The following is an 11515-nucleotide window of genomic DNA, read 5'->3' as shown; positions in this document are numbered from 1 at the left end:
GCAGAGCTAATTACAGACCCCAGAGAAGGAGGACTCATTCCCCTCTTGAGGTAGTGGGCAGCCCTTAACTGCTAGGGGATGCATTGCCCAACCGCAAACCTGCTTCCCTTCCCAGCTACTCCATTGCCAACCATTAGCACCTCTATTCCTTTGGGGAACAGCTTAGGACACACTGCACCTTTATTATGGCATTCAGCTGTGCTACCAAGAAGCGCTTTTTGTATCTATGTAACACAGCCCTTCCTGACTTCAACCCCAGACTGTGAACTCTAGGAGGTCATGGCCTGTATCTATCTCAGTATCACAGAAAATGGTACCTTGCCTGGCACAGAAGAGGAGCATCTTATTCTGCATCAAGAAATGTTTCTTCTCTTTCTGTAACTGCACAAGGCTGTTGTGAGAATGAAACAATTTGTCAATTGTAAGGTCCTGAACAGATGTGAGAGGCTGGCATTCTGCAAGGCCTTTATTAGAGAGATACTTGTTGACTGACAAATGCAGCAGGGCAGCCGCTAAGAATAATGAGTTGGGCTCCACCTCCCCAGGTGGGCCAGAATCTGAGATCCCAGCCTGTCCTCAGTATCCTAAATAGAATGGAAGGTTTGCTGTGGGTTACTGATTGAGAACTAATTAATATCTTGTAGAGATTCAAATCCTTTCTCTTCCCAAATACAAATAGCTGCGTGATTTCCAGCCCAGAGGTGGACAGGTGAGAGTGGAGGGTAGCCTTTATAATGGAAAGGGGAATTCTTCCTGAATTCAATTAGAAGGATTTTCTAGGCTGGGTGTAGTGGCTCATGCCTAAAATCCCAGCACTTTGGGAGGCTGAGGCAGGCAGATCACCTGAGGTCAGGAGTTCGAGACCAGCCTGACCAACATGGAGAAACCCTGTCTCAACTAAAAATACAAAATTAGCCAGGCGTGGTGGCGCATGCCTGTAATCCCAGCTACTTGGGAAGTTGAGGCAGGAGAATCGCTTGAATCCGGGAGGCAGAGTTTGCGGTGAGCTGAGATCGTGCCATTGTACCCCAGCCTGGGCAACAAGAGTGGAACTCTGTCTCAAAAAAAAAAAAAAAAAGAAAAAAGAAAAAAAAAAAAAGAAGGATTTTCTAGCTTGCAGGTAGAGGAGAGAGCTGCAAGCAATGTGCTCCAGGAACCCTCTTTGTTTAGAGACCAAGGCCTGTAATTCCTGTCAAAGCTATCTGGGGTCGATAACTTTCTTCTCTCAGTAAAAGCCGGGGGCACCTAAACAATGTGGTTTTCAGAAGTTTGGCCGCCTCTGTGGCTTTTCCCTATATCCAAACTTATACCCTTGGAATTCAGGGGAGAGCTGAGTCTTGGGACCTAGGGACTAGTTCCCTGCTTTCGGGATAGATTCCCATATTTGAGATTTCCAAGCAAGCTTCCAGGATGTAATCCATTTCTTTTCTTTTTGTTTCTTTTGAGACAGGATCTCACACTGTTGCCCAGGCTGGAGTGCGGTGTTGCAATCTCGGCTCACTGCAGCCTCAGCTTCCCAAGTAGCTGGGACTACAGGCGCGCGCTGCCACGCCCAGCTAATTTTGTTTATTTTATCTTTTGTAGCGATGGGGTTTCACTAGGTTGCTTAGGCTAGCCTCGAACTCCTAGGCTCAACCGATGCTCCCGCCTCGGACTCCCAAAGTGTTGGGATTACAGGAGTGAGCCACCGCGCCCGGCCAAAGATGCAGTTCATTTATGATCTTAGGAATCCAGTTAGCAAGGAAGAGGGATGACTCCCACATCTTGCTGAGGGTAACTGGACGGGGTGACGGAACGCCGAGGTCGGATAAGTAGCGTAGCTGACCCCAAATGCCAGGCGCACTGCACAGAGCCTCCCGTATTTGGAGGCCCAGTATCTTTTACGAGCAGATCTGGGGTGGAGCCGGAGGCTAGGCGAAGGCGGGCCAGTGGGCTTAACCCTTTATTTACTTCTTGGGGCTGGGATTCTGAGGAAGGCTAGCCAGTTACTTCTTTATTCCATAGACAGGGAAATAGAACAGGCCTCCCTCACCCAGACCTAAAATAGGCTCTCGAATCCTTTCACGAAGACATTTCCTCTTTTTTGCAAATTTTCTGGAAAGTCTGGAATCCAGATACCCACCCTCCGAGTCCTTAAAAAGCTGTCCCTGATCCCGAGGCCTTCTGGGGCTGGTATCCTGCTTCCTGGGAGATAGTCTTCCTGTTCCTTTTCTCAATATGGAAGCAGGATAACCAGGAAAGGTGAGGCACGTCTGGAACTAGAACGCGGGTCTAAGCCAAGAGGGGTGGGCGGAGTAATCAAGCCGGTCTCATTCGGCACTTTAACCATCGCCCTTTTAAGGGGGAGCCGAGGGACACCAGCGGGTACCGGTACCAGTCCTGCCTCCCTAGCCCGTCCCAGTGGGACGGCGTCGTGGTCTGTGCGGTGTCTTCCAAACCACTACCTGGCTGCCCGCGTACCAGCTGCTGGGAAAGACTACTTCCTCCGAGTTGTGCCGGCCTCCGCGTTCTTCTCCCGTCCCCTCTCGCCAGGCCTCCGCCCCCTCGCGGAGAGGCCTTGCCGCTTTAAGAGCCGGGCTAGCGATTGACAAGCAATAAACGGTGAGCGCCCGGCTGCGCTGGAGCTGCGCGGAGCTAGGGGCTCCCCGGGGCGCAGGTAGGCGTCCCCCGGCCCCCTGGCCACCACCCACCCCAAGACCTCAGCCTCCTTTTCGTCCTGGCACGGCACTTAGGACCCTATTCACTGGGTTTAAACTCCACAGGCCCCTTTCACCCAGGCCCGTTCCCTCCCTCTCCACCCGCCCCCGCCCCTGGGCCCTCTTTCTGGGGTGCTAGTTGGGAGAACCAAGGCCCGCTGCCCATTGACATTGGTCCGCGCCCCTGCGGTAGGGGCTCCAAAGTGGCTTCAGGCACCAAGGTGGTGAGCTGTGAGGGGCCCGGGTATCCGCGCGGCCTCCCCGGGGTCTGTGCGGGCTGGGGGGACTTGGAAGCCCGGCATTACGTAAGAACCGTGCTGTTAGCGCTTCCGGGGGTTGGGGAGAGAAACAGAGGTTGCGCTTTGTCCCGGTGGCCCCCGGTCCCCCTAGGCGGCTAACACCACAATCTTCACTGGGAGGGGGTCCCCAGAAGGGGCGCGCTGCTTCTTCCGCTTCCCAGGCTGTATGTAGCAGGGCGGGTCGGGAGCCAGGGTTAGGGTCTGGAGACTTGGGAGGGGACCAGTGCCAGAAGCGAAGAGCCAGGGTTAGAAAGTTAGGTCAATTAAGCGGGGGTGTGTGTGGGGGGGATAAGGACGGGTTGGGGGTTGGTGGCTGGGGCAGTCATTTAGTGACCTCATCCCTGGTCTCCGGCGGGCGCGCATGCAGAGAGAGCCTTCTTTGATGGCTCGCAACACGCCCCCCTCCCCCAGGTCCTAGCGCCCAGTGTGTTAGGGCTGGGTCCGCTGGGGCAGGAGTGATCCGATTGTCCAAGCATGCACGTCCGCCTGGCCTTTCGACCCCATCCTCTGACCCTCAGTTCTGTCCAACCCTCCCCGCGACCTCTTGCTCTTCAAAGCGCCTTTGTCAGACCTTTCTTCTTCGCACCTCTTTGTATGTGTACGGATGGAGGGATGGGTGGGAGGTTGGAAGAAACCTCTCCCTTTTACTGCTGGTCCCCTCGCCTACGGACACTTTGGGTGATGGGGATATCTCGGAGGCAGAGCTGAGAGGGCATCTGGGCCCAGGCTTTTGGAAGCCGAGGTGCAGGTTCCCAGATGCCTGGGTGCAGGACCTTGGCACGGAGCCAGGCTAGCTTGCCTGGCACTGCCGTTCTCTTGTGGGCACAGCCAGGCCCCGCCCTCTCAGCGGCTTGGACAGGCTTGGGGGAGCAAAGCCAGCCGATGCTGTGGGAACCGACTCCCCGGGAGAAAGCCCAGGTAGGCTGGGCAAGACTTCTGAGCGCAGGGATTTCATACATGATTCTCCCTGCCTTTTCCCACCCTCCTCGCTCTAGGGAAGGAGGACTTCTGGAGTCAAGAGTCTCTGACCTTCTGAGGGAGAGCAGCAGCAGCCAGAAGGCTCCAGGTCATCAAGGCCTGGGGCAGTGAGGGAAGGGATCCCTCCTCCCTGCTCTCTAGAAGTAGAGATTGGCACCAGAGGCACGGGCCAGCACAGTGGATCCTGGGCATTTCTTCCAGCCTGGGTGTGGCCTGAATAGGGGTGCCCTTCCCCTCGCTGAAAGCACCTTTCTTCCATGTCCTCAGGGGCAGAGCCGGGAGGAAAGGGAACCATCCCCCTCACTTTTGTAATTTCTGTCACCTGAGCTCAGGTGACCAGCTCAGGCCTGAGAGAGGAATGGGAGCAGAGAGGGTTTTATTGAAATCAGGTACGAGTCCTCTGGGAAGAATCCTCTTTGGGGGCAGGTGGAGTTGCTGTGGTTCCCACATCCCCAGGACTCAGCAGGCATTCAGTCCTAAAGTGGGCACTGCCAGATGCTTCCCCCCACTCCCCACCCCTGCTGTGAGCCACTGCCTCCTGTTGTCATGGCAACTAGGAATTAGGGTTTTATCCAGCAGCACATGCCCAGAAAGGCAAAGGGAAGAAGGGTGGGGGGTAACCCCCTGCCCTCTCCTGGGAGAACGAGGGAGCCCATCCTAGCCTGGGGAGGCCCTGGAATGGAAACTGGGGCTGTAGACTCCATGCCTGGTTCTGCCCAGAGCACTTGGTCTCCTTGTGCCAGCTCTGAGCTAAGAAAGGGAGAGAGGAGAGAGAGCCAGCCAGAGGGGCCATGGAGAGGTACATGTAACTTCTGTCAGCCCCCCAGATAAATGTCTGTGAAACATCGACGCTTTGGTAGGCCTAGGTTCCAGAAGCAAATAAAATCAATGTGGTTCTGGCTCTCAGGGAACCTACAGTCTGGGAGTACTCGTGTTTTCTACTTTGACTCAAATTCTGGACTCTTCCATTATTTTTTTAAAAGACAAGTTCTTGCTCTGTTGCCCAGGCTGGAGTACAGTGGCGCAATCATGGTTCACCACAGCCTCGACCTCCTGGGCTCAAGAGATCCCCCTGCCTCAGTCCCACAAGTAGCTGGGATCATAGGCACGCACTGCCACACCTGGATAATTTTTAAATTTTTTGTAGAGATGGTGGTCTTGCCATGTTGCCCAGGTGGGTCTCAAACTCCTGGGCTCAGGTGATTCTCGTGCCTCAGCCTCCTAAAGTGCTGGGATTATAGGCGTGAGCCACCTTGCTCAGCCAAATTATGTTCTTACCCTCTAAAAATTCTACTTGTTCCTTCTTCAAACAAACAAACAAAAAAGACAGCAGGAAGAAACACTTTATTTATATACTTATTTTTGAGTCATAAAACCTGGATTTTCATTCTAGCTCTCCTTATTAGCTTTGTGATCTTGGGAAAATCAGTTAACCTCCTTTATCCTCCATGGTCTCCTCCTCCTCAGAGAAATAGGCTTGTAATACCTGCTCTTCCTGCTTCCCAGGACTGTTGGAATCATTGTTGTTCTCCAACCCCCACTTTCTGGGCAGCACCTTCTCCCCTACCTTGCTGACTGGTCCTGAAGGGGAGGCTCTTCCTATTCCCTTCCCCATTGCTTTGCCCTTGTATCCACTCATCCTCCTCTCTCCCCTCTCCAGGAGAGACGTTTCAGAGTCCTTGCCTCCTTCACCATGCCGGTTGCCGCCACCAACTCTGAGTCTGGTAAGAAGTGGGTGAGGATGTTAGCTTATTTCAGTGGTTCAGAGGGTGCCAGGCGAGGACTTAGGGATGGGCACTTGCACAGGTCCAGATAAGGACCAACTGGCTCCACTGCTCTTCCATCCTACCACTCAGCCATTCCTTCTGGCAGCTGCTGTGGCCATCTCCTCTGTGTGGGTTCCTGTGCTGGAACGGAGAAGAGAAGGAATAAGACCCGTACCTGCTCCCCTGCTCCAGTGTAGGGCTGGAGCACAACTCACTTCTGTGGAGGGCAGGGGATGCATGCTCCAGAGGTGACCCGTACTATTGCTGGAGGGCAGTGGCATGGGACCAGGGCTTCAGGAGGTGGCCTGGGAGCTGGGCCTTGGAGAATGGCTTGGGGATGGAGGGATTACAGCAATACAGCCTGGGGCTGAGAAGTCCATAATCACTGCCCACTAGGCCAGCATGTGCCACAGGTGGACAGGTGGTACTGGGGGCCAGGAAGCTCTGAGTGAAGGAACGAGAATACCAGGTCAGGATACCTGGGCGTGGCTCTGTAGGAGGCATTAGGACAAGGGAATGGGCCACTCAGATAAACTAGCAAAGCCTCAGTAGCAAACTGCTTAACCTCTTGGAGCTCACATTTCCTCTTCTGTGAAGAGGCTGCTGTGAGACGCAAAGGCTGTGATGGGAGAGCACATTACTTTTAGGAATAGTCATACTTATTATACTGCTGTTGCTGCCACTGCCACCAAGTTGTTATTGTTGTTTTTAAGACAAGGTCTGGGCCGGGCGCGGTGGCTCAAGCCTGTAATCCCAGCACTTTGGGAGGCCGAGACGGGCGGATCACGAGGTCAGGAGATCGAGACCATCCTGGCTAACACGGTGAAACCCCGTCTCTACTAAAAAAATACAAAAAACTAGCCGGGTGAGGTGGCGGGCGCCTGTAGTCCCAGCTACTCGGGAGGCTGAGGCAGGAGAATGACGTAAACCCGGGAGGCGGAGCTTGTAGTGAGCCGAGATCCGGCCACTGCACTCCAGCCTGGGCGACAGAGCAAGACTCCATCTCAAAAAAAAAAAAAAAAAAAAAAAAAAAAAAAAAAAAAAAAAAGGTCTGGCTCTTTAGCTTAGGCTGGAGTGCAGTGGTGCAAGCTTGGCTCACTGCAACCTCTACCTACCAGCCTCAAGCTATTCTTCTACCTCAGCCTCCCGAGTAGCTGGGACTATAGGTGTGCACCACCATGCTGAGCTAATTTTTGTATTTTTTGTAAAGACAAAAATGTTGCCCAGGCTGGTCTCAAACTCCTGAGCTCAAGTGCTCCACCTGCCTCAACCTCCCAAAGTACTGGGAATTCAGGTGTGAGCCACTGTGCCTGGCCTGAGTTGTTATTTTGGCATTAACCCTGTGTCCTTGAAACAGTCACCTCCCTTTGAAGACCTGAGAATTCCCTAAGATGAGATGATGGGACAAGATCAGTGTTCTTAACTTTTTTTTTTTTTTTTTTGAGACGGAGTCTTGCTCTGTTGCTCAGGCTGGAGGGCAGTGGTGGGATCTTGGCTCACTGCAACCTTCGCATCCCAGGTTCAAGTGATTCTCCTCCCTCAGCCTCCCGAGTAGCTGGGATTACAGGCACCCATCATAATGCCCAGCTGATTTTTGTATTTTTGTAGAGATGGGGTTTTACCATGTTGGCTAGGCTGTCTCAATCCCCTGACCTCAGGTGATCCACCCACCTTGGCCTCCCAAAGTGCTGGGATTACAGGTGTGAGCCACCGCACCTGGCCTGTTCTTAACTTTTATTGGTCCTGAGTCACTTAGAATCTGGTGACAGCAGTGAGCCCTCATTGTAGACATATGCATCCATGCACAAAAGGTACATGCCACTCTAAGAGCTCATGGATTCCTGTAGTGCACGCAGGACCCCAGAAGGTTGAGTTCCCTGTGATAGAGGCTCTCTGAGTCCTGGGCAGCTGGGAATTGCTATGGTTCTGCTCTTGAGTTGTCTGAACTTCCCCCTGCCTGGATGCCTCCCTCCCATGCAGCTCCTTCCCTTGCTCGAGGCCCCGCTACTGCCTCTGCTAGAGGTTCCAGGGCTGCCACTTTGGGTAGAATGATTCCTCTGTCCCTCCTCTCCAAGAACGTGAAGGGAGTGAGCCAGGGTCTAAACTGTGGCACACTTGTCCAGGAAAGGCCTCTTCTCCTTGCAGTGGAGGGATGGCACCAATGTCTCCAGCTTCTGCAGCATTGGAGGGCTCAGTTCCCCATCTCCTGTCCAGCCTGCTGGGCTCCCTGGGGTCTCCCCACCTCTTTCAGCCTGCCTAGGCCCCACTGTAAGCTGCTTAGGGGTTAATTAAACCCACCCCTGAGCCCATGCTTAATGGCCTGTCCATCGGGGCTGCCTAGTAAACCCATCAATGGTGCCTGACTGGGGTGTAGGAGGAGGAGCAAGCCCAGCAATTTGGCTTCCTTGTTGCAGACCACTTGATGGGGGCGTGGTGGGGAGGATGGGGGACAGGGAGTGGAGCCTTGGGGTGTGGCAGTGGGTTTTGCTTCCTCAAAGGACTCCTGGGGCTCCTGCTCCCCTTCATGTTGTTCGAGGGGCTGCTTCTGGCTTCTCATATTCAAAGGAAGAAGTACAAAGTATTTCTCTTCCTTCAGGCAGCCTCTGTCCTATCCTGAGCTACATTAGCTCCCAGCTTCAAAAATCTAATGCTGGGTTCTTCCCCTTATTATCTGGTGGTCATTATACTTCCCACAGGACAGAGAGACAGCTGTGTCCCTGCCTCTGAGTTCAGGCTCCCCTTCCCTCCTTCCCTGGGAGATCCCTGTCTTGGACTCTGTGAAGGGCAAAGCTAACAAGGTCCTTTTTCCGCCCTTCTCCATGGGTCAGTGTGGTTGTTGGAAGGGAGGGAAAAGGTATAGGTGTATTCTTCTTGCAGAGAGACCCCATATCTACTTTGGGTAAAGTCAGGGGCCCTTTTCCTGCGAGTTGGGAGATAAATGGGCAATGGCACTGGGCTGAGAGCTTAGAGATCCTGAACCTGGCATCTCCTGATCTGCAGCCTTGCTCCCTCTTCCGCTGTCACAGATTCCCTTCCTTCTTTGGATCAAGACTGGGATCTGTGGCTGCTTTCAGGTGGAGCTGTCCCTTTAAATCTCTCCTCCATCCCTAGGTTACTGTCCTGGTGTGTAATTCTGCTGCCATGGAAACCCCAGGGGTGCAATGCGACCTGGTGTCACTCCTTGGGGAATGGCTGAATGGAGGCTGCCATACCCTGGTGGTGGCCTCTTGGGCACAAGATCTCAGAGGAATGGGGTCACCGGGGTGGAGCTGAATCCCTCCCTTCTGCCCACACTTTTCCCTGTGTGCAAATGTGTCCTCACTTTTCCTTTCTGGGGCACTGAGTTCCAAGATGCCTGACTGGGCACCTGGGCATCACCCCCTACATCAAGGGGAAGAACTCATGGGAGATGGGGGAGGGGAAGAAGCTGCTGTGAGGCGAGGGGTAAGCAGGGCTGGGGCACCGTCCCTACCCACAGCGATGTCACCCCCCGCCCCCTGTATCCTGCCTCCCAGTGGCTGGCCGCGGGCTGGTGGGGGGAGGCGTTTGGGGCTTGAGGTATTTGCCCCATGCCCGAGTGAGGCTGCCTCCCGGTAGAGGGCTGAGTCGTTCTTGGGGACTTCCTTCGATTGAGGGACCATTGTAAAGGAAGCAGGGCCTGGAGAGGGGACTGACAGCAGAGGTCAGAGGGCATAGGCAGGAGGTGGTATGGGGTGTATCAGAGGAGGGACTTCTAGAAAAGAGGGTGCAGGGACAAGATGGGTCAAGACTTTTCTCCCTCGGGTCTCTTGAAGCTGGCTGTGAGGGGAGGGTCTCGGGGTACCGCGCCAGTCTTGAAGGTGCAGCATGCCTACCCCCTCCCCAAAACCTCCTGTTAGACGCCTCCTCCCCATCCCCACCGACACTGACATGCTGGGGATCGGGCCATCTGTGGGACTAGGGCTCCCTCCCACCACCTTTCTCCCACCAGGGTTACCGCCTGCTCTGCACCGCGCAGCGCCAGTCGGGGGCTTTAGCCAATCAGCAAGGCGATCACGGCAGCTGAGCCTTGCTATTGGCTGGTTCCTCAGAGGGTGCTCCCCGACTCCCGCCTTCTGTAGCCCCGCCAGGCTCTGGCTCGGGAGGCGGCAGACGGCGGTGTGGAGGACACTCCGGGAGTCCCCGGGGCTGGGGGCTGCCATGGCAGGCAGCCCAGGCAGCGGGGTCTCCTTGGAGGGTATATCCCTGGGCTCTTCTGAGGAAGCGGAGCTCCAGAGGGAAGGTAGGGAAGGGTGGGCCAGATGGGGGCGGGGCAGCTGGCCCCTTAGCCTACCTTCCTCCAGCAGAGTCGGGGCATCTGGGGAGGGTGGCCTGGGAGAGGTCATCTGAGGGCACCTTCAGGAGAGCTGTCCTGGGCAGAGGGCACCAACTCCCTTGGCTCAGTCCTCCCCTGGATAACTGACGGAGGGAATCTGGCATACCCTGGCAGGGAGGGAAGGGTCCCTGCCCTGGCCTCTTTCAGAGCCCACTGGGGGCTTCGCAGGTCTCTGACCGGGCAAGAGGGGTCTGAAGGGCAAGCTTGGACTTTTTTTCTGGAGAAGGCAGGGAGCAGGAGGAGGAAGGAGATGGGAGTCCAGGAGTCCCTGAACCATCTCTGACAGCTCCAGTTCTAGTGCCCCCTCCTCTCCACTCCTGTTCCTTCCTGGAGGAGGGGAGCACTGACAGGAGCATTGAGAGGCGCCAGGGGTGCATCCTCCCCCGTCCTCCATGGCTTGGGTTCTGTTATGCAGATGTAGGCATAGGTGGCATGGTGGCAGAGTAATGATACCCCCTGCCCATCTCTGCCCCCAGCTGGGCACATTCTGCTTCTCACTTCCTTTCCCGGGAACTTGCCACAGCCTGGAACTCCCACCTCTGCCAGTGAGTGAAGGCAGCCTCCACCTCCGATCTCCAGGGCGTTGTTGCGGCCCAGCTGCAGGTGTTATCATGTCCTCTGTTATGCCCCATTCCGGGCTGAGAGTTTGCTTATCCCTGTGATGACTTGGTGTGACCTTGGCCTTTGGGTGCCCACAGTCATTCCAGGCCTCCAGTGCCTGTTTCCCTAGCTCCTGCCAGCGTTCCAGGCTTCAGCTCTGACTTCCTATCATCCATGTTAATTTCTCAGTTATAGATCATTGCCACTTAGAGCTGAAGGGCCTGTAGTCATCATCTCGCCCAACCCATCCATTTTACAAGCAGGAAAGACTGAGGCCAGTGAGGGACAGTGACTTGTACAATGTCACACTGAATTAGTGATGCTTAGACTGGAGGCTCTGCAGGCCCTGGCTCCTGTGTGGCTGCCCGCTTGACTTTGGGCCTGTACTCAGGGACTTGCTCCAAGTACTGTCTGTCTCATCCTTAAGCCTGCCAGGTGCAGGTGGCTGAGTCCTGGGCTTCAGCCCATCTGGAGATTGAGTGAGGAACTTCTGGTTTTCTTTCCTTTTTCTTTTTTTTTTTTGTTTTTTAAGACAGTCTTATTTTTTAATTTTTATTTTATTTATTTGTTTGTTTTTCGAGACAGAGTCGCACTCTGTCGCCCAGGCTGGAGTGCAATGGTGCAATCTTGGCTCACTGCAAGCTCCGCCTCCCAGGTTCACGCCATTCTCCTGCCTCAGCTTCCTGAGTAGCTGGGACTACAGGCGCCCGCCACCATGCCCGGCTAATTTTTTTGTATTTTTAGTAGAGACGGGGTTTCACTGTGTTGGTCCAGATGGTCTCGATCTCCTGACCTCGTGATCCACCTACCTTGGTGTCCCAA

At 54.7% G+C, this 11515-nt stretch overlaps 1 protein-coding gene across 4 annotated transcripts in view; it reads left to right on the top strand.

The window, feature by feature from the left end:
* Positions 1-2203: 2203 nt before the first annotated feature.
* The window catches only part of MPP2 (MAGUK p55 scaffold protein 2), a 32908-nt gene continuing 23596 nt past the window's right edge, over positions 2204-11515 (top strand). The window contains exons 1-2 of one of the 4 annotated variants that reach the window (XM_050763035.1): positions 2204-2656; positions 5634-5697. In XM_050763035.1, coding sequence (XP_050618992.1) covers positions 5667-5697 — 31 coding nt within the window. In that variant the 5' untranslated portion in view covers positions 2204-2656; positions 5634-5666. Of the gene's footprint in view, positions 2657-5633; positions 5698-9843; positions 10001-11515 lie in introns of those variants that run through there. The other 3 variants (XM_050763037.1, XM_050763038.1, XM_050763034.1) reach the window with 3 other exon arrangements.

This window comes from Macaca thibetana, chromosome 16 (assembly GCF_024542745.1).
Source record: "Macaca thibetana thibetana isolate TM-01 chromosome 16, ASM2454274v1, whole genome shotgun sequence".
NCBI lineage: Eukaryota > Metazoa > Chordata > Mammalia > Primates > Cercopithecidae > Macaca > Macaca thibetana.
This window is presented reverse-complemented; position numbering and strand designations above follow the sequence as displayed.